Here is a 22,828-nt window from a genome sequence, read left to right on the forward strand (position 1 = left end):
GTGCGCCGTGGCGTCCCGGCGGGCGCGCGTTGCCGTTGCTGTGGCGGGTGGCCTGTCCTGTGCCCTGTCCCTGGGCCCGTCTGCCGGGCTGCCGGGCGGCGGGAGGTCCCTTCCAGACAAATCAGTTCTCCTCTGGCCGCCCGCAGCTCCCGCCCTCCCCCATCGGCTCTGCGTTACGCTGTCCCTCTCCGGCGGCCCGCGCTGCCAGGCGTGGGACACACCGCGATGCTTCAGTCACAATGCTCTTTGCTCTAAGGGCTTGTGCACTTCTGCCGCTTCCGGCTGCTAGAGTTGCATTTCTTCACAGTGGCTTGCACGGAGCTGTGTTCTGCATTTGTGCTGAGCACAGGTTGGTAATACGGAGATGTGTGGTGGCTGAGCAGGGCTTACACAGAGCCAAGGCCTTTTCTGCTTTCCATAGTGCCACACTGGCAAGGAATTTGGGAGTATATGAGAGGCTGAGAGGAGATATAGCTGGGACAGGTGACCCAGACTGACCAAAGAGATGTTCCAGACATCCGTTTATAAAGGAGGAAGTGGGGGACACTTGGAGTGACAGCATTTGTGTCCCCAAGTAACCACTATGTATGATGGAGCCCTGCTCTCCTGGAGACAGCTGAACGGCAGCCTGCCCATGAGGAACAATGAATTAATTATTTGTTTTTATTTATTTGTCTGTACGACTTTTACTTTCCCTATTAAATGGTCTTTATCTCAGCTCATGAGTTTTCCAGCTCTTACCCTTCCGTTCTCACCCTGATCCTGCTGGTGGGGAGTGAGCAAGCAGCTGCCTGGGGCTTGGTTGCTGGCTGGGGTGAAATGACCACAGCTTTCAAGCCTTATCAGCAGGAAAGGAGACCTGATCAGTGAAACAGGCAGCTTTTCTATATATACATAGTATATTTGAAAAAAGAAGAGTGGCTTGCTTTTAACCATCAGGATTTTTTTGCTGAGAACATGGCATTCAGGAGACAGTGAGAGATGTCCACTTCAGAACCTGGATCAGTTTTGCATCTTGCAAATTTCCACCCCCTAGAACAGCATTTCTTCCCTCTCTATTAACAATAGCTGTTCTACCAGCATGAAAATAATGGTAGAGGGGGCACTACCCTCTAAGACATGCTGAAAATGAAAAGTACACTTGGCTTAACTTTTCACAATTTTATTAATCTTTGTAAGCAGGCACTGAATAGTGTAGAAAGATAAATAACCTCTGGTTTGTACACATTCCCAAGTGTTGTCAACTTCCCTGTCTCTCCCAGAGATGCTTTCAGTTCTAGACAGCAGGACAGGGATCTGGCCTGTTCATCTGGTTCCACCTCACACCCGGGGGAGGAGTTGGCTGTGGTCACTGAAGCTGCTTGGCTGGAAGTTCAACACCCTCAGCTTTCCCATCTAAAACTGCCAGGAGAGGTGTGACGGGGCAGGTGGGTATCCTGTGACACTGAGGGAGACTGTATACATAAGGACAAGAGGGAACTACTGAAAAAGAAGAACAGGTGATTCACAGGGGGGATTCTTTGAACAGATACTGGGCCTATCCATGTACATCTGCAAGTCCAAATGTTTTTTGAACAAATTTACTTGTTCTTTAGCTACCAGCTTTACAGAGACTAACTTCCAAGTGTGTTCCATTTGTGTAAAACCACATCTAAATGGCCCTGCCACTCACAAAGCAAATGTTTTGTTGGGTAAGTATTCCAGAACACAATTTTCCACAGAAATCTGGCAACTAAAGAAAACATTTTAATGCTCTCATCCAAATGTCTGGGTTTTTTTTCACCTGTAACTGCAGTTACAAAACCATCACACAAAATATCTCATGCCAGCCTCTTTAATGTCCATGCACTCTGAAGTAAATTTTACACTTTATCAGATATAACTTGGATGCCACAGGGCTCTTCATCATCTTATAATACCTTTTACCTTATTGCTATTCCAGTAAGACTGACAAGACTTAGCAGTATATCAATAGAGAAGGGACAAAGCCCTATTGATCTGCTTGAAAAATCACTTTTTTCTTTTTTTTATTTAAAAAGATATTTAGCTCCCTTCAAATCATCTGTCAGCCTATGAAAAAAAAAAAACAAAAAAAAAACAAAAAAGAAAACAAATCTCCAACCCCACAACCAAACATAAGAAGGTGACATAGAAACAAAAGACTGAAAATAAAACATTATTTATGGGTAAAAATACTGGCCACTGTTTTCCTATCCATCCCTTAATCAATACTGGGAATAGATGAAGCTGAGAGAGTCCTATGATTTAAGGGAGTGTGAGGTTTGGTGAAGAATGGCTGGGCAGCCAGCTGTTTGCTACATGAAGGCAGCAGCACTTGCAGGAAAGCTCTGGAGTCAGAATGTTTGGCAGAAGCATCTGCCAGGTGGATCCCAGCGCTGCTGGAGGACAGTGGAGAGGCTGACCAAGGCACTAGAGCCATGACTGCAGCTCCAGCAATACGTTCCTGAATCCACACAGAAAAGGTGTTTTGCTGGCCTGGAGACTGCCTCCTGTTCCTCTTGGCTTTGAAAGAAGGGCTTAACATGTTAATGGGATTTTCAGATCTGAGACTCTGTCCAGACAGCTGAAATAATACATACATGTCAAATCACTACGGACTGCCACTGTCTGAGACCAACAGTATGTGGGGTATACAGGTCAGGGTTTCAGTATGAGAAGCTATAAAAACCATTTCCGTGAAAGTTAGAAAGCAATATTGAAAACTCCAGTGTCTTCTGGAGGTAACTATAAGATATTTTAATTTAGCTTCAGTTACTAAAGTGTGAAAGCATTTTGTTCCACCTCCAAAACAAATCTTATGTATCAGACCAGAAGTGTTTTGGAGTCTCCATGGTACCAAAAGATAAAGGTCTGTTTAAGACAGACTCAAAAGTCCGGAGAGGTGTTGACAGTTTATTATACCTTCTTGTGATGGGGATCAATCAACTTGGAACAGCAATAAAAACAATTCTGCCACAGCTCTTCCTTTCAGTTCTTGTTATTATCCAGTGCTTGTTCCAGTTTCAGAAATTAGATTACTTCAGGGATTTTAGAGTCAGCACTGCACACAAGGACAGCTACCATGTTCCCACATCCCACAGCTGCTACTTGTTTAATTTTATCTTAAACAACTGCCACTGTGACGAAATCCATCACTGCCTGAGCTCCAGTTAGCACAGAGTTAACAAACAAAAAAATATAATACATACCTGGCAAGCAATCCCTTATAAAGCAAAGTGACATATATGCCCATGCTTTCTCTGCTGCACACTGGACAAATTAGGTTTACAGAAACAATTACCAAAACATTTCAAAAGCACTTCACCATATCACAGATTCCTTTGTGCCTCTTCTCTATTTATGCTTCTGGTTCAGAAGTCATTTTTGCTGTCTTTGTTTTTAAAAAATGGGGGGCAAAATAAAGTCCTGCTTAGTAGCACTATAACATTTTTGTTTTGTCTTCAGCCAAGTTCATTCATTCTGGAACAAATACGTGTTCAACGCAAGGGATGTTCTTCCGGTGATACGACACAATGCACAAGTAAACGAGGTAGAGGAGACACAGCAGTGCCGTAGCCGAGAGGAAGATGAGGAGCCCAGCAAACAGAGAAGGGTTCAGAGGTAGCTGGATCAGCTTGCCTTCTGCTGGAATCATGTTTGTGAGGCTTAACATGTAACCGAGTGACCACGCTATGCTGCTGTTACCAACCTGAAATGAAGACAGAGGAGTCCTATTCCCATGGAATTTTCAAAGAGAATAGACTTCAAAAGCTCAACTGCTGTTAATGGCAACTGTACTTTAAATTAGCAATGAGAAACCTGTAGTGGAATATACAAAGAATATACAGAACCATTTTAAATTGCCCTTTTTCCGTAGTTCCAGAGGATGGTAATGAAATTATTCACTGGGCTAAAGAAGCAAGACACAGGTATTGGAGGGGTACAGAGATGTGTGGTGTATATGCAGAGAGCCAGTTATGCAATTTTCTGTGCAAGAAACACATTTTAAACAAACAAATAAAAAACCCCATGACTACTATGCCAATTCCTAAAATTAGGCCCTCACCTTAGCCAAATCCCAGGATGCTATTTGAGATCAAGCAAACAAAAACAACCCACAAGGAGTCTCACCAGCATGGACAAAGAGTAAGTAAGAATAAAGTCCCCAAAGCAGAAACTCTATTTATCATCTTTTGTTCCATGTTTATTTTTGTGCCCACAAATGAACCAAAACTAGGCTCTTCCGTTTAAAAAATAAACATAAATTAAAAACTACTTCAAAATAGATGAAACAACAGCCAAGAGAGTATGTTTGTATTTGTTCCATGGTCCTCCTGCTTTGCTGTCTTTCCCCACTTGTAGTTTGAGCAACAGAGTTTACCAGTTTTCCACTGTCCTTTTCATTAAGTCATTGACCTGGCACTTGATAAACAAAGGATCAAAAGGTAAAGTGTCTCCTGTCTTCCTCTCATCATGAGGTTTAAAACTTACAATTTTTGCAAATCATGTAGCTCTGGATCTCACCTAGATCTTAGCATTAGGCCAAGGTTCTTTTCATTGGTTGGGTTCAGTAATTAAAAGGAAATGTATACTCCTAGCATAGACAAAAAACCCACCCTCCAGTCATAGCATGATTGTGCTGCTATCGCTAGGATAGCTTAGCTGATCAGCCATCATTAGATCTTACTATTTCAGTAGGGGCAGATCTAATAAAGAGGATGTAGTCTTGCCTTTTGGAGTTTCATGATTACCCTAGTGTAAAATCTAGTCAACAAAGGTATTCATTTCAATACACCTTTTGAGAGTTTGTTTTCCTCAGTATTTTTATAGTCTTGGCTAAATACAAGAAAATGTTGCTGTTTCTAGCTGCTCCTATCGGCTGGGGACAATGCAATATATAAATATCAAGACAAATCCACACCCCACCCCCTTACCCAGTGGAGATTGAGATCTCAAAGTCAACTCTATGCTGTTTTCCTGATGGAACAGCTCAACTTTGGACACTCCTCCAGAGCTACTAATGATTGTCCACCAGAGGTCAAAATAAGGGAAGAAAATGCTACTTGATTCCTTAGTGCACAAGTAAAAGATATGATGGTTCAGAAAACATTGCTTTTGATTTCTCATTCACAGCTTGCCAGCATCCCCTGCATCTAAGGGGATTTAAGAATACACCATGAAGGTCTACAACCTATTATTTCGTTGGCTTTGCATGCAAGTGCTGAAGCATTTCCAAACTATATGGACATTAGGAGACAGGACAGGATTTTAGAGTAAGACTTTGTGCAGTAGCAAAGAGGAAAATAAATGCATCTATGACACAGATATTGTAGGCCTTCTCTCTCAACTGAAAGGCAACACCCCATCAAAATACATTCTTATTCCAGAGAGCCAGATTATGGCACAGATGGATGAGCTGGATAAGGATGAAAACTGTCCTCGTTGCTTCATCACCACTCACTGACTCCAAACGGCTTTGCCAGTGCTTCCAAGGCTCTGCCAGGAGGCAGCAAAGCAGAGTTCTGCTCTCCAGCTCAGCAGGGCTAGCTCAAACTGACCTTGTCTGGTGAGGTGTTTTAGGCAGATCACTGCCTGGAGCAAAATACTGTGGAAATGTTTAAAACACAAGTGGTTGATCTTTGTTTAAAGCTCTTTAAAAGAATCTATGTGGCATCTCCAAGTAATGCTGAGACCCCTGAAAAACAGGCTGAGATTGCTCCTGAGGTTTGAAAAGTGGCTTTGTCTTATGCCAAACATTTGACAGTCATTTACCAAGGCCATTTACAACCATTCTGTTTTTGCAGGCTGCTGCATCTTATGTCTCCTCCTCAAGTTCATTGGATTAAAATGACAGTAATAGAAAATTACTATTACTCACCTCCTTTTGAAAATGTATCTGTGGCCAAGTTTCTGCATTGAAGTTGTAACCATGTACAAGCAAGTAATAAATGAAATTGGCTGAGAAACAGTAGGATCTAGCATATATTTCTTCAAATTTAGGTAGCATAAATGGGAGCTGAAAGCAAAAGGGTTTTTTTTAAAAAAAGCAAGTTAATTATGGAAAAAGCAAATGCTTTGGGTTTTGTAACTAAAGGATATTTGGGTTCTAATTAGAAGTTAGTAACATTTTTCAAAAACACCAAGTAAAGGTGCAGACAACTAGATACAGGGATTCAGAAAGACTCTAAAAGTGACATAGATTATGTAGTAAAATATGAAAATAAACATAAAATTGCACATTGAAGATTGAGGATGTTATGATTTCTAAAATTTCCATGTTATCTCTACAGTGTGGTTAGAACTTGAAATGAAATTTTGAAACCTATTCCAAGTGTTAAGAATGACAGAAATACTACATGGTTTGAAGCACAGTGGAAAAATAAATGCTGGATTGATACAGACCTTCTGAAAGGTTCTGAACACATAGCTGGTCCATATTATTTTTAGATCCCTCTTTTAGAGGTTTAAAATGGAAAAGAAGAATCCCAACAACACCAACAACCAACCAACCAACCTTCTTACCTGCGCCCAGCTCTGTGAACAGAAAAACCACATACTTGAATTGAAGTCATCTAGGGAAAAGTGCCCAGATAAATTCAAAGCATTAGTTGTATAGTAGAATCCAGAGAAAGCCTATAGAAAAGGAGTGGATGACAGTTTACTTTCAGAACTACAGAAATCAAGAGCAAGCCAGCTCAGAAAGAAGCACACTGTGTTTGTAAACCTACCACAAAATTCCCTTTAGGTTTTGGCTGACGTATTCCATTAAATGGACAGTCTTCTCTGTGTCTGCAAGCAGTGAAGTCAAACAATAAAGAAACCATCTCCTGGCACAGACCTGGGTCTCCTGTTCCACGGAAATTCACAAGCTGGTTTGGGTAGTAATTTGCTGGTCTCAGAGACTGTGTACAAAGGCTGCCAAAGAAGTCCTTCATCGTTAATGCTGTATTATAGTTTTGAGGGTAACAGGGATTATCCACATTGGCACTGGTGTTTGATTTCTGCAGGGAAAAGAATCAAACAAAAACAAACAAGAAAACCCAAACCATAAATACTAGTCAAAAGCAAGAAAGATCTAATTTGGCATGAACTACAGGAATCTTTTTAAACTGCAGACATATGTATTTTACTGGGGTCTCCAAACTCCAGCAAAGGGAAGAGAACACAAGCCCAAGACCCTGCTCAGAAAATTACTGAACACTTGCAAGAACAGCATAGCAAAGGGTCTTAAACAGACCTGGAGCAGCAATGCTAAAAGCCTTTTCTCAGCTTCATCTCTCCCATAGCACTGGTAGCTGTGAGTGTAGACATTGTAGTTGTAACCATACAACTTCACTTGCAAGGTGCTATTGAAGTGCTCCTCAGGGTCCTCAGGGATAAATGAAATTTGAGTGGAAGCTCCTCCAAGGTCCAGTGCTCCCATAGTCTCTTTTCTGTAAGGATGGACCCATGTCCTCCAAAGGTTTCTCTACATGTAAAATTAAAAACAAGGCAAATTAGAAATGTCATTTCTTTGTTCTCCCCCCAAGCTTTCATACTCTTTACTTCTTGAAACTTTCCCCCTCTTCTTTGTCCTCCACTCTTTAAAAAAACAAACAAAAAACTATGGGGAAAACGTGCAGATTTTTTTATGTAAGAGGGATGTACTTTCAAAGAGTGAAATGATCTTTAAAGATGGGAGAATGAATGCAGCACAGTGTTCCACTCAATAGGACAGCACAATGGCCAAAGCATACGACTAGCCAGAGCAATGTCTATCCTAGAACACAGGGAATTGCAGTTCAGATACCCAGGAGAACTTGAACAAATCTGGATGGAAATGGTATCAATATTTACTTATTTCAAAGAAAGAAGAAAATTAAAGGAATAGAATACTAAGAGATCACAGAGATAGACTGAAAATAGCGTGAAAAATGCAAAATAGTCAGACTTTGACTCCATCAAAGTCAAAAGAACAAGGACCTTTAATCTGCACATTTCCTCCAGTGAAACTGCAGTCTGATCCATTCAGATGGCATTTTTCCCTTTACCCAAAATATTCCCCAAATTTGATCTACATAGTCAGTGCCAAATATAGATTTCCCATGATTATCTGTGTCAATATTTACCCAATGACCATTATGAGATGAATGTATACACAAGAAGGGAAACAGTGGGGTTTACAGGCTAGCAAATACACTCAAAATAAAATTCTACAGTGAAAAACTCCCATAAACAATCCCTCACATAATTTGACTGTGAGCCCATTGTCACAAGAAAGGTCAGAATTTCTCTCTTCTACTAGTGATATTCCACACATTTTCCTTCACAGAACTCTCTAGACTAAGCCAGTTTCACAGTGTCTTGCAGTCCGTTTTTATGAATTTGCCATATGTAATTTGATATTTGGACTATTAAAATTTGTGTGGTAGAAAACTGACACCACCTTGAAGATCATGATGCCATTCTTGTTGCATGAAATGCACACAATGATAAAAACTCTTACAGAATGGGTGATTCCAATATTTGTTTTCTTAACATTGCAAGTGACCAACACATTCACCATGCGCTATCACTCACAGCGCCAACAAGTAATTCCTTCTTATTTAATGGCCATGATCTGATAGGAACCATTCAGTCAGGACAGCTAGCAATACTCAGCAGTACTGATTGAAATTCATTTCATTTCTGGTGAGACAGTCTGGCAGAAGTGCTGTTGATGCTGAGGGCAGCACAGTCCTGCCACAAATGCAGATGAGTGAATGTGGATCATCTTGGTACAGCTCTGAATGAAATCACACCAAATACCTGTACTTAAAAAGGGATCTTCCAACACATCTGACTCCCTCTCTGCTCTGAGGCTCCTGCCTGGCCCTATTCCAAGTTTGAGAACATCATGATTGTGTTTATATTGGTATCACTTGGTCTGCACAGGACAGTTGGTGTTGCAGCCCGCTGCTTGTAGCCTGCAGCTTTTCAGCAGCCTTGAAAGGAGCTGTGTATGAATGATTTCTGGCTCAGCTGAGGCATATTTCACCACCTTCAGGGCTTCAAACAGTCTTGTCTGCTTAAGACAAGTGAGCCAACACTGCCAAACAATTTGGAGACCCCTAAGCCAGGCGGCTCCTTCACCAGCAGGGCAGCAGAGACAGCAAATCAGCAGAATAAAAAATCTTTAGTTGGCACCACTGTCAAGACAGTCAACACCTGTCACACTAAACATATCAATGCATTTAAGAGCAATCTAACCTTTTGGTTTTAGGTAGAACACCCAATGTAATTTAGAGAAGCGCTCTTTTTTGTGGATCAACAATTTTACCTTTGCCATATCCCATTCCCATAGCAACATATTCTTTGATTTATGTTTGCCCTATTACTGCCACAAAAAGACCCCGTTAGAGACTTCAGAGGAAAACAGAAGTTGCAACTATGACACTGTAACAGGGATGTCCTCTCAAGCTTCTCATTTATAAGAGAGAAACAGTGAAGAGAAAATCATGCAGTTTTTTTCCACACACCTCTAAGAAATTGCCCATTAAATAGTTGGCTGTTATCCATCCATACACCCCTTCCTCTGGCCCAGTTATGATCTGCGCACCCCTAAATTCAAAAGGTTGTGCTCTGAAGTAGCTTTGAATGCTTGCAAGGACTTCATTGGCTGCCGATGCATTTTGCAACCTAAGCAATTCACAAAACATGAGACACTGAGCATCTGGAAAGGCAATTTCATGTTTATTGTTCACCGACTAGCAATTCAAGAAAACTCCTACAATCACCTAAATGAAATAGACATTATTTCCCTAAAGGGGAAGCTTATGAGAGGGAACCAGTATCCAGCATTTTTTCAGCAAGCAACTCCCTCAGTATATACCAACTTCACTCTTTATCATGCAAGTTCATGGGTGGGTGTATATATACACCTTTATTCTTAGTGAACTGAGTGTTTATATGACAGCTTCTGGTTAAAATAGCCCTGGAGTTTCACTTCCAGTTTTCTTTAGCCACAGAACAAATATAATAAAGCCAGTTTGTACCAGGGCTAGAGCCACAGACAGACCCCAAAAAGCTGGATCACATCAGATCACATCCACACTCAGAATGCAGTGTCTAGCTTCAATCTGCCTTTGCTGGCCATGGATGTGCACAAACATTATCTATTTAAATAACACTGTATTTTATGACAGATGTGAAAGAGAAAATTAAACTCATGCCTTCTCCAAAATAAAGCAACTTTCTTATCAATACAGCATAACAGAGGGGTTTTATGCAGACACACTTTCCCTCTCAAAAAGGTTTATTAAATTAAATTGGCTGGGCTCCATTTCATTTTAAGATGGCCAATTTCCAGTGGGTAAAAATGCATCCAATACATTTTTCACGTTCTGTTTTCACAGATTGCTCTGCTAGTATGCATACAGAGTAGTTCAAATTTCTGCCATACCTCAGCAGTCTCATGCCAGCTGTAGCCCCCAGATAAACAGAAGTGTTTTTATGCAGATGAACTGGTATTCTCTCCTTCACTTTATTCAGACAGTCATCAAGAGGCTTGGCAAGAGCTCCAGGGTTACTCTCATAGCTGGATATGCCAGGGCCTAAAAGAGAACAAGGAGATAGATTTCATCCTGCTTTGCCAACTACAAATTAGCCCAATTAGTAAACAGGTGTTAAGAGAAAGACATTTCCCCCATGCCCCCCCACCCTGCAAACAAAGGTAGGATGGCTGAAAACTAGGAGTGCTTATGGAATAAACAATGTGGTGCCTGTGCAATTCAAGATGCACAGAAATGGCTCTTGAATGCATAGAGGTACAAGTCTGTTCTGGTGCATGAAGTAGTAAACAGCTTTCTAAATTTCTGAAGCCTTCAAAGAGCAGGAATGAGAGTTACACCATGCTGCATAAGGCATAGCTATTTGAACAATAACATCAAAGTTCTGCCTTGCTTAACACTCCAAAGGCCATCAGGATCTTGACTGTTGAGGCTCAACTTAGGTTTAAATAAAACATTCCTTACTAAAATTCCCTAGCTGAGGAAGTTGCATGGAGAAAAACTGCTAGAACTCCATCTGCCTCTGCAACAGCCATGTCTTGCACAACCTGATCCCAAGCTAAGCAAAAGGTGGCTCTTAGCTGCCTTTCTTAATTCTTAATTTAATTCTTCATTGAAATGAAAAACCATTTATGTGCAGTCACATTGCATTGATAGAAACAGAAGAAAAAATATGTAAGCCTTTACAGACTCAACACTCCAAAACGCCTTTTTTGACTGTGTGAATTTAAACATAAACACTACCATGTCATCATTAGATGTTCATAGCCCTGGCTTTGAAGTAAGACTTTCTGAAAGTCTTAAGGCTAGGCCTGAAACTGGAAGGAAAGCTGTTACCAGAGGAAAACAGAGCAGCAACATCCTCAGCAGCTGCCATTGCCTCACACTCCTTTGGTGGCTGCAATTTCCCATTTTCCAGTGTTCAGACAGAGCAGGTCACAAGGCAATGACCATCTTCTTGTGGACAACTGCCTGCTTTGCCAATGCTTAGAGCCTTTCCAGAACAGATTAACTGCACTATAAAGTAAGGATTTTGATTTGGGACTGGCTCCTATACACAAGGGCAGAGGTACTTAATAAAGGCAGAAATGAAGTCATAAAACCACCACAAAAACCACAGAGTAGTTGATCACTTGACCTTCAAGTTCAGAAGGTATGTGAAAATCTGTTTTTTGTTATGCCCAGAGCTATCCCCCAGTTTAAGTGCTTAAGACTATGGTTAGAGGGTCACTAAAGAAACACTGACAGATGTGTCCACCACTGTCACCCACAGCTTAGCTGGGGACATCTCCCATGAACCAGCCCTCTGTCTCCTCCAGTGCAGAGTTATCCAAGACTAGAAGACTGAACCCTGGTGATTTTGTACACTTAGGGATGTGGGAGTACTTGGCTGATCCTGGCTAAGGCCATGAACCTAGAGAGTTCACAGCAATTTGGACTCCTCTGTTTTGTAATTTATTTGTGTTCCCCAGAGTTAAAACAAAATTAAACCAATTCAAGAAAATTCACAAGGCACTGCTGTTTTGTTTTGTGTTTTTTTTTTTTTTTGAGAAGAAGAATAATGCAGTTTCTCTGTGCGTTTTTCCCAAACCAGAATTCCTAAAGGCGAACATTCCTAATGAGTCAAGACATGAGTTAGCAGAGTGTACCCCTCCCCTTGGCAGGCTGGCCACCATTCCAGCAGTTTGTAAGGACATTTAATCATTAGAGAAAGGACAGTGTATTACTTCTGTTCATGCTACACTTGCTTGTTCTAGAATTGTTGAGAATGTCCACACAAATGTTTAATACTGAAGATAGAAATGCTGGTGCTGTTAAGAAACCACTGCCTTCTACTTCCTACTACAGCTACTCTGTGACTACATCTCCAGCATCTATTTCCAGACACAAAGAGGGATGCAAGACTTTGCGAGATCATGACTGAGAGAGAAGGAAAATAATCCCTTTGAACACTGCAGTTATTATCAGAGAACAAAAAACCTGATTTCCCTCCCCTACCTGGCCATCTGTCTTCACAAAATGCATGGAATTTCCATAACTTTGAAAGCTGAGTCAGATGTCACTGATTTTGACTAGGAGTTTCTGTGAAGGAATCCACAAACGCCTGACCATACTAAAGTGTGATCAGAAGTCAGCCTAGACTGTCTGTCTGTGAGGAATTAATTCAAAACCTCAGACAAAAGGCAGGGCAAGTAGCCAGTGGTACCTGTGGGACATCTTCTAGCTGTGCACAGACACAGGTATTCCTGAGACAGAGGCCACACCTACATATTTGATAAAACAATGACATCCTGTCAGAAATAGTTCTGCCAATTTAGCTATTTTACTCAATATTACTCAATCTACTACTAATTCGGTAGTGTGGAGAAGCTTAATTAACAATTAACATCTAACAAGAGCAAGATTCCTGTTATTCTAAAACTCTTTTTATTCCAAGTGATTTAAAAATATATATGACTTTTATTCTGAAAGAAACAAAAGGATTGAACATTTACAGGTTCTTACTGTCTTTAGATTGAATTCTGTCTGCACCAATCATGCACTGCCATGGAGTAAATCAAATTTTGTTACAATTTCCTTTCTCTGGAGCAATGATTAGATCACCTTACTGTATCAGTAGGAAAAGAACTAATGCAGACAGATATAGACATAGTCTTGACAGTCTTCCCTCTGCAGCAGGGGGAAGGGGAAGGGCAAGGGGAAGGGGAAGGCTAAAAACAACTAAGGAACTTTGCTTTGAGCTCACCTTTCACATTGCACTTGAAGGTTTGGCTCACTACTCCCGTGTTGTTTTCTTTTTCTGCTGGCCACTCATAGACATAGACTGTAGTCCGAGAGGATCCAGCATCAACGACTATTCCATACTGGGGATTAAGAAAGAATACATTAGATGAAGAAACAATGACAGCTTAAATGCCCATGTGCAGCTGCACTTTACTGCACCACCCGACATTTAGAAAACGCATGCACAGTGTATTATTTACAAGAGAGATTAATTTGAGTGTTAGGCGCTTAGGCATGAATCCAAGCACAGAATGAACCTGGCTGCAAACCAAGGAACATACTACATATCTTCAATAATTAATTCAGTGGGGATGGAGAATGCTCATCTCCTTTCAGCATCAGATTCAAAACCCACACTGACAAATAGATAACACTGTGTTAAACCTGATTTTGGAGCAGGTTCATTTTCCTTTATCCCAGTCCATTCCCTGAACACAGAAGGTTTTGATATCTAAGCACAGGCTTTAGATTCAAGGATGCACAAGGGATCCATAAAGCTATGAGCAAAGAGGTAAAGTACCTAAACAGTCGACAGTATGAATGATGTAACAAGTGTGGTTCTTTCCTAATTGCCCCATAAACCTCTCCCTTGGAGTGGTTTAATCCACCTGAGAGTTTGCTCTTGAGAAGAGGCTGTGCCAGAGCATAGGACAGCACAGACGGAAGGAGAATCAATGGTACCCCATGATTATATATAAAATAAATGAGAGATATTTAAGTAACTTGCCCCAGGTCCCCTGGACTCTGGGATTAAAGCACAGGTTTCTTCATCCCACCCCACTGCTCACCAGACCAGTCTTTCCCCCTTTCCCATATTTTATGGCAGGAGAAAACTGTAGTAACTTGGAAGGCAATCTCATAAAGGGAAGTAAAATGCAATTTTGGTGTCCTCTTTATGATCCCTGCAAGAATATTTAGCTTTTCCAAAGTCACCTAATTGGTAGGAGTCACACAGTATAGGGTTCATTTTTCTGTCTGTTTTTTCCTTTTGAAACAGACAGATGCCCAGGAGCCTGACAGTACTGAAAAATGAGAGCCTCCATCTGTCTGCAAAGCAGTAAGAGCCCCTGTAGCAGGCTGATACATTTCATCCCACTGCCTCCCTGGGAGACCAAAAAGTCCAGTTGGGAAGGATTCAGGTGGCAAACCATTCAGCTTCCACACCTGATTATTCCCAGCTTCTACTGTAATCCTAAAAACTCCTGGGCCCCAAAGAATACCAGCAATACCAGTCTAGTCTGCTTTCCAGAGGATTGTTAGATAATGAAAATTTCATTTATAGTTATGCAGACAATATTTACCCTGATACACTAAAAGATTAAAGCCTCCACAAATACTATCAAACAACACAGGTACTCTTCCACAGATACTATCAAACTACATCATCAGGTTCTGTTTCAGTAACTATTTTAGCAAAGATAATTTGAGTGTTATTTCCTCTTCTTGCAAGATGAGCACCCTGGAGGTACATAGCACAGTAATGGTCAATCTGCTTAAGGTCTACTAATTAAATTTAGTCTCAGTCAGCTTAAAGTGCCAAACATAAGCTTTTAACTTGGCTACTTCTAGAGCTAGCTATGCCCAAGGAGAGCTGGAAGATAATGGATGTATTTTACCTAAGTTAACTTTGGGCTGTTTTAGCTACTTCCTCCTTTCCCTGCATTTCCCAGCCTCCTAGAAGCAAGAGATTTCTATCCCAAAGAGTAGTGGATCCTTACAGTGAGTACACTTGTGTGATTGAAAATTTTTAAAATTTTCTTTCTCCCCCCCCGCCCCCGCCTCCTCCTCTAGGTTTCCTATACAGCCTCTTCCTTCCTTAAAAGAGATGCTCTTTTTGAGAAGGTCTCTTGGGCCCATTTCAAGGTGACTTATGAAGTTCCTCAGAACTTGTGTGAGTTCACTGTGTGCAAACTGGCCCATGCAGCCTCAGAAAGTGGTGACCACTGACAATTGTGCCACATGTTATGACCAAGATTAATCTTTAACTTAAAAACCAGAAATGACTGCATGGGTGCTATATCTTAAGAAGGTGAGAGAATTCTATAAGCCTTGTCTTAGCAGGCTGCCAAAGACAAACTGTCTGGATTAAAATTTTCTAGGGATGTTAGATTTTTGTCCAGGTTGCATGTTGAATCACCTTTGGCTGCTCCTTAAGGGCAAGCAATGCCTTCCTGCTTTGAAATCCACTGTGAGAGCATTGGCAAACCCTTATCCCAGGCCAGCAGCTATTAAAGACTAGAACTACTTTTTCTCCCTCCCTTCCTCCAACTGTCTCACTGGGTATTTCCATCATCTCAAAGGCCTGGTGATTCCTTAATATCCAAGTACTGCACCATCAAATCAATGGACTACATTAGTCAGACAAGACAGGGAGACAGCATTAACCAAGAAAAGCTTCAGAGTTCTGTTTTCTAGTCCAGAAGAAAAAGGAAAGGGGGGAAAATAAAATTACCTAAATGTTTATTATGGAAATATGGCTTTGTAGGTACATCCTGAAGAGTAGTAATCCCAACAGATAAGCAAGTACAAACCCCAGGATAAATCACCTTTTCAGCCTAAGTATCATTCCAATAGGAGGATGTAGAGAGGCACAAACCCTTAAAGAAGGCACAGTTAGGATGGATCACCTGCCTTCCAATCACTTTGGAAACTGCCAAGAGAAGCTAACAAGCTAAGCCAGATTCAGGGAAGATGGAGGTCACAAGAGTGGATCATGTTAGATGCATGCTTCAATTCAGCTACATAAGTTGGAACAATTTTTAATCAAGTGCAACACCACAAACAGTGCAAAACACTTCCTAAGAGCCAAAAGAGACATGAAAAATTTAGGTATTGAAAACTGTAGCACTTTGAGGGGCAAATTAAAGAAATACAATAATGAAGTGGGTTTTTTTTCCTCTAGGGCTCACAAAACAGCAATAGACAAACAGTTTGGGTGGGTTTTTTTGACTGGTATAAAGGCCTATTTCATTCAGTGCTATCATCACTACTGTTGCAATTGCAGACTTCTCAACTGAGAATGTTTGTATTTTCTTCATCACTCTTCTCACTTCATGGTGTGTATCAGTGAGTCATGAGTTCTTTCAGTCCTCAAATAATCAAGGATCCAAAATATTCAATTTTGCAACAACAGTTTAAAACACCAGTGGCATAGCATATAATTTATCTCTTGTGTCACAATGGATGCTGTCAACATACATCTTGGGAAAGAGCTTTTATGCCACAGGTAACACAAACAGTAGTAACAGAAGAACAAGGCCATTAAAAAAAAAATCTGCTTTCATCATGTTCTTGCCATAATTCATTTCAATCAACCATTAAGTTCAGGACACTGTCATTTCCAGGCTCCATCATATCAGCCAGGTACTGGAGGGCTTCATTGGCTTACCAAGGTCCTCCTTCTACCTGTGAATTTCTTGTAAACGTAAATTATTCACTGAGGACAACTCAGTGTCTCAGGAATCAAACTCAGGGTCCTCCACATCACCTGCATTATCAGGCTTACAGCCCAAACTCCAATCCAAAGCCAAGGCACACCCAGTAGAGGAAACAGCAGCCTTCCTACAGAAGCTGCTGTGATTCAGTAAGCAAACCTCCCCACTTAAACCAGCTGGTTCCAATGCTGCCTCAAAGAGTAAGGTAAACAGTTTTATCACTCTGGATGTGAAACTGAATTAATGACAAACACAAAAGGTGTGTAGGCTGTCTTTTAGATAGTGGCTTCAGTCCAGTCCTGCCTTGCATGGAAATGGGTGGGATGTGAGGCTACTGCAAGCAGCCAACTGGGGCTCGACAGAGCACATACTTGAGGCACTGTGGCCCCAGCACACACCCCCTGCCACACCACACAAACACATAAAATGGGTATCAGAATTACAGTTTTATCCCATTGTCTGACTCTCACACCATCAAATGATTCAGACAAGACCAAAGGTGTTTATAATCCCATGAAGTGCAATGAGGCATTAGCCTATTGTTATCAGTGTGTGAACTATCCAGTTAAATACACCTGCAGATGGAAAGATAGAAGGGACTTCAAAGAAAAATCTAACAAGAGGATCGTGGGAAAAAAACCAGAACTCTACATGCCAGGTTTCTTAGAAGGGTATTTTCTACAGCTTTTCCTCTGTTGTGCACATCTCTCATTGAAGAACCTGCACACATGTTCCACAGCAGAAGGCAAAGCCTGCTCTTCAGAGTATTTCAGTTTGTCTTTTGCAGTGTGGTCTGCTCCCCTTAAAGAAGTTAGTTTGCTTCTGTTAATATCCAGCAAGTCTCAACACGTGGTAAAGGATCAAGTGCATAATTAGAGCCCAAATGCTTTTGAGACACAGAAGCAATTTTCAAAGATGTCAGCATAAACTTCTCAGCTGTGCTCAGGGGCAGAAATTAAACTCTGGGTATTTCCCACTTCAACATTATTTTAAAATACTTCCAATCTCTAGCAAAATTAAAAAAAAAAAAAAAAGGACATTGTGTGATAGCTGCCACAGAGAGGGAATCAAGAAATAAATACTTTTCTGCTTTGCTGGACCCTTGACCAATTCTCTTTTTCTCTCAGCTTCAGTTTTGCCATGATGATATGATTAAACACTAATTTATGGCTGTAAGCTCATTTGAATCACTCCATAAAAATGAGTTTTAAAAGGCACATTATTAAATATAAATTGAAAACATTGTTCTCCTTCCTGAGGTTGCCTAAGACTTACCTTAAGCCCTGGGGAGAGGATCTGTTGCTGATTTATCTGAATCACTGCAATAGCAATAACAAGGACTATGCTTAGAAGGAGGAACACTTGGGCAACAACACTCAGGGTTCTGGTGAGCATCCTGAAATGACAAAGTGAGAAACATTTAGGGAATTTGAAAGGATTTGGCGATTCTGTCTTAAAGCATGAAGCCTTGAATCAGTTGAAACTTATAAAATCTAATTTCATCAACTGGATCACCTAGTGGAAATTCCATCTCCTCCTCAAGAACTGCCTGGTGTTTTGCAACCACTAACTTTTTATTGTCTGGGAGGGCTGAGTCTGTATTGTCATGCTAACGATGCCAGATTTCAATTTGTGATTTCTCTAGGTGCCTTCTCCCCAGCTCCCAGGCCTGAGCAAAGGCGGGCTGTGGGCAGCAGCCCAGCACTCCCCTGGGCTCCTGCAGCACAGGCACAACCAGGGCCAGGCACACACCTGAGCACGGCTGCTCCACCGAGTGCAGCTGGATGTTTCTGCCAGAGATGCAGCGTCGATGTCTACAAGAGATACAGGCTTCTTCAGCAAGAAAAAAATAAAAGTAAATTAAAAAGGAGGTTTTAAGAACATTAATGTAGGCATCTTTCCACTAACAGCTGATAAAATGTGTGTGTGTGTGCATATTCCTATTATTATCACTCTGCACTGCACATAAAATGTAAAAGACACACTTGAACTCAGACATTTTGCAATGAAAAGTTACTAAATCTAAGTAAATCTAACACAGTTATGTTGGACAAACGCCAGGGTGGCATGAAACATGCATACTAACAATAAGGCTATTTATATGTTCATATCCTCTAGAAAAGTTTCCTAGAATACAAATGTGGTGTAGGTTTCCTGGAACTTGCACTCATCCTTTTCCATGTCCCTGACCACACATCTCTTAACCCCAAGAGATCATTCAGCACCTCAGAATACTGACAATCCACATATCAAAATCCTTATGGTCCCCAGGGATTGAGGAGGAAAGAGGCAACTGTAGGAATATGGCAAGTTTAGAAGTGTCAGAGGAACACAACAAGGAGAAATTTCCTGCCTTTGTTATTCCAGAAACCATTGGTTTTGGCACAGAAAAATCCACGTAGCCTGATGTGATCTATCCTGATTCACATCTCCTAATTCTTTCATACTGATTGTTGAACATACTCAGGACTGCCCTGCTATTTCAGCATCACCAGTGCCAGCCTGTGCTGAGGACAGGAGCTTAAAGGTGCTCTCCAGTCCATGGCCAGAGCACTCTAGGTCAGCCCCATTGTACCTGCAACACAAGGTCTTGTCCTTAGCTCCAACCAGAGCCCAAGAGCTGAGGGAGACAGCAGAATGAATGCTTCTCATACAGTTTCCCTTTTCTAAACCCCATGGGCTCTGCAGCCATGGTCCAACATCTGTGTTCACATTCAAAGGAGAAGAAAGCAATTTGTTTTGTTCCAAGATTAGCTTCACACTGAGATTTACCTATGGCTACAGATTTCCTTCTTTGTCTCGCTATTTCTGTTGTGAAAACTATTTCAAATTGACTTTTGGAAACTCTTTTGACACAACTTACTTCCAAAACATCATTTTTTACATTCATTAGCTCCCTTTTCTAAATCCATATGGACTTCTTGTTTACTGCCTATCTACTCTTCCAATACTTTCTTTCTTAGCTTGGTAATAGCTTTATCATCCTAATCATCAGTCATTTTAAAGAGAAAATTAACAGCCACATTGGTGATCTATTTACTTCTCTTCATTGCTTCACTCTCCTGAGGCATTGAAACATCGTGTACACAGTGCACAAATGATAAAATAAAATCTTTATTTCACCATTACAAAATATGTTAACACCTATAGTGTAACATATTGCAGAATATACTAATAAAAATATTTTAATGTCAGGACATAGTAATTAGAAGCATTTATACAGATCAATTCCTTTTTGAAAGGAGAGAGAGGATTCTTAACTACACATTTATGAATAACCATCTGGATAAAATACTTCAGGGGGACAAAAAGTCACTAGCTTTCAATTGTACATGGATAGATCTATATAATATTATAATGTGACTGAAAGAGAACTATATGCTCACAACCTAATATATACCAGTCACTCCTGGATCAAAGCACTGATGTTCAGTGCTGGAAAAAAACAAGTCATCATCAGAGAAAAAACGTGCAGGGCAAATGACTCTTTGAAAAACCAAAGCATTACTAAAAAACAAAGCAATAATGACTATTAGAGTCTTAACACTTAAATCTTGAATGATTAAATATTTTCTGCTCCCATTTATGGAAAATGGAAACCTTGGTTTGTTGAATTTCCCATGTGTTTCCCTGGTACTGGGATTTCTCTTCATCAGAGGTGATTTTTCTGTTTTCAAAAATCTTTTTTGAGAGGGAGCATGTAAGGTAAGGGCAGAGCACTTGAGACATTTCTCATACAATCTTGCCCCATTGCCAATCAGGACAATTTCATCAGAGATAATCTGAAAATCCTGATTTACAGAACAGCCTCTGTATCAAAAGGGCACCTTACACTCTATGACCCCTTGAAGTCCTCACACAGCTGACACCTTTGCTGCCTTGCCACGTAACTGGATCAGAATCACAGGGCTGTGTTTACCTGTGGCTACGCTCAGATCCAAGTGTCACACGCCAGGCAATACAGTCACATCTGCCCATTTAGTGAAATCTGTGGAGATACCAGAGAGAAGTTCACTCACTCCACAGTTTAAACAGAGTTGTAAGGTAAGGAACTCTCGCTATCATTGTGCACTTGTTGGCAAAAAGACAAATAAAAGGTGTTAACTGAGTATCAAAACCCATTGTCCTCCATTATTAGAACATCCTCCTGAAGCAAGAAACTGCATAAACACATACTTCCAACACCCACTAATTTACACTGGGCCACACGTGAGCACACAAGAAGGATCATTTGCTTCACCTTACCTGCAAGCAAAAAGAATTCCTGCCTGCAAAGGAAAACACACTCTACTTCTTTATGCCAACATTTTAAGTAAGTTAAATGCACGTCAGTAAAAATGACTGTGCTGAAATTCCTTTTCCCACGTAACTTGAAACACCAAACGTACTTCTTTTAGGTACTGACCTGTTTGTTTATAGGGTGGGTAAGCATGCACCTTTCTTTAGGGTGTAAGCTGAGAGAAGAAAACACGTTACCATTTATTTCAGACGAGGTCAACAGGTGAACGATTTAAGTGCTGTGGGGAAAAAAAAACTAAAAACAAATCCCAAAAAACCCCCAAACAAACAAAAAAATTACACAAAACAAATCCCATAGCAGTAAAACCCCAATATCCACAGCACTTTAAGCCCTATGGTGAAAACCTGCGAGGAGGGTTCACACTTCTTTCGGGGGAGAAATTAAGTAAAAACAAGCGCATGGACACAAAATTGCGAGTGAAGCTTTCCCTCATCTCACTGCCGTCCCGGATGAGAAAGCTTCACACGATGAGTGTGATTTGCGAGAAAACGCCGAACTATCCCCCCAAAATACCGCGGCAGAGACGGAGCGACACCCCCGCCGCGTCGCGGGGGCGGCGGCCGCCCTTGCCCTCCCCTCAGCCCGGCCCCACCGCGGGGATGCCGGCCCCACCGCGGGGATGCCGGCCCCGGTGCGGGGATGCCGGCCCCGGTGCGGGGATGCCGGCCCCACCGCGGGGATCCCGGCCCCGGTGCGGGGATCCCGGCCCCGGTGCGGGGATGCCGGCCCCACCGCGGGGATGCCGGCCCCACCGCGGGGATGCCGGCCCCACCGCGGGGATGCCGGCCCCACCGCGGGGATGCCGGCCCCACCGCGGGGATGCCGGCCCCACCGCGGGGATCCCGGCCCCACCGCGGGGATCCCGGCCCCACCGCGGGGATGCCGGCCCCACCGCAGCCCAGGTACCTCCGCCAGCCGGCCCTGCCCGCCCGCTGCCGGGACGCGGAGCGCCGGGAGCCGCCCGCGCCCTCGGAGCGGCTGCGAGCGCCTCTCCGGAGGGATCTGCGGAGAGGCACCGCGTGGTGCCCGCCCTGCGCTCCTGTATTTCCAAATAAATGGAAAGCAAAGAAACGAAAAAACAATTCGCAGGTAGAAAATTAAAAAAAAAAAAAAAAAAAGAAATCCGGGTGGCTGACTGAAGTGGAGGGAGGAGCTCTGCGGCGAGGGGACGCAGCCAGGGCAACCTCCCGGGGAGGGGAGGGGGATGCACCGGGATTCCGCCTCGGAACCCCCCGTGGCACGACCGTGCCTCCCTCCCTTGCCCTCCTCCGGCGGCTCCCCGCTTCCCGGAAACGCCGCTCGGGATTTGACGGCGGCTGGTGCAGCAGGGTGTTAAATCACATTCCTCAGTTCCCTCCCAAAGCGAGCGCAGAAAGGGGTTTGTCTAGAGGTGGGTGAAAGAATCCCTCCTTCTTCTAAAAGGAACAGATGCTTTCTCAGGAAGGCATTTCTCAGACTCCAGAAATCAGCAGTCTCTCCACACTTAGGGCTACCTTTCCATCCAGGTTTTAGCGTACAGGGACCACTTATTTTGTAGTTTTACTGGAGTTCTTGCCAAACCTAGGCTGGTCAGTGGACCTAGCACATTCCCAGAAGCAGCATCGCAGATCCTGCCCTGTCCAACCAGTGTGACCAATACTGCCAAGGATCTTGCTACAGCCTGCAGCATGGGTTTGCCAGGGACGTGAGCTCTGGAATCACAGTAAGACACTTCAGCTGCTTTGCCACCATTTGCTCATTTTTCTAGAATTCAGAGTCACATAATGTAAAAATCCAAATGCACC

General features: G+C 42.3%; 1 protein-coding gene and 1 long non-coding RNA gene across 9 annotated transcripts; one reads left to right on the plus strand and one right to left on the minus strand.

Annotated features, from left to right (window-relative positions):
• The first annotated feature begins 23 nt into the window (after positions 1-23).
• On the plus strand, positions 24-6,634 carry LOC146768208 (uncharacterized). The gene is made up of 2 exons (XR_014952098.1): positions 24-349; positions 1,263-6,634. It is a non-coding gene; the product is annotated as an uncharacterized LOC146768208 (long non-coding RNA).
• On the minus strand, positions 1,727-22,415 carry ENTPD3 (ectonucleoside triphosphate diphosphohydrolase 3). 8 transcript variants are annotated; one of them, XM_085569532.1, is made up of 13 exons: positions 21,951-22,415; positions 21,150-21,198; positions 20,664-20,732; positions 18,497-18,577; positions 18,020-18,140; positions 13,273-13,390; positions 10,421-10,571; positions 9,498-9,657; positions 7,238-7,468; positions 6,729-7,001; positions 6,523-6,633; positions 5,879-6,016; positions 1,727-3,709 (listed from the first exon to the last, which is right to left on the minus strand). In XM_085569532.1, exons 5-13 carry the CDS (start codon positions 18,137-18,139, stop codon positions 3,476-3,478), a joined length of 1,536 nt encoding a protein of 511 aa, XP_085425658.1. In that variant the 5' UTR covers position 18,140; positions 18,497-18,577; positions 20,664-20,732; positions 21,150-21,198; positions 21,951-22,415; the 3' UTR covers positions 1,727-3,475. The 8 variants fall into 8 exon arrangements, with proteins under 8 accessions (XP_085425658.1, XP_021381575.1, XP_021381572.1 ...); XM_021525900.4 differs by lacking the exon at positions 18,497-18,577 and having other exon boundaries at positions 22,181-22,415; XM_021525897.4 differs by lacking the exon at positions 18,497-18,577 and having other exon boundaries at positions 21,150-21,261; positions 22,181-22,415.
• Between the last annotated feature and the right edge of the window lie 413 nt (positions 22,416-22,828).

This window comes from Lonchura striata, chromosome 2 (genome assembly GCF_050655825.1).
Source record: "Lonchura striata isolate lonStrDom1 chromosome 2, ASM5065582v1, whole genome shotgun sequence".
Classification (NCBI taxonomy): Eukaryota; Metazoa; Chordata; class Aves; order Passeriformes; family Estrildidae; genus Lonchura; species Lonchura striata.

Coding starts and splice junctions, on each gene's coding strand:
- ENTPD3 (XM_021525900.4), bottom strand. CDS start 20,722: ATGGGCAGATGTGACTGTATTGCCTGGCGTGTGACACTTGGATCTGAG. Junction 6,634..6,728: donor AACCTAAAGGGAATTTTGTG/GTAGGTTTACAA, acceptor CCTTTTCTATAG/GCTTTCTCTGGATTCTACTA. Junction 6,017..6,522: donor GTTCACAGAGCTGGGCGCAG/GTAAGAAGGTTG, acceptor TTTTGCTTTCAG/CTCCCATTTATGCTACCTAA.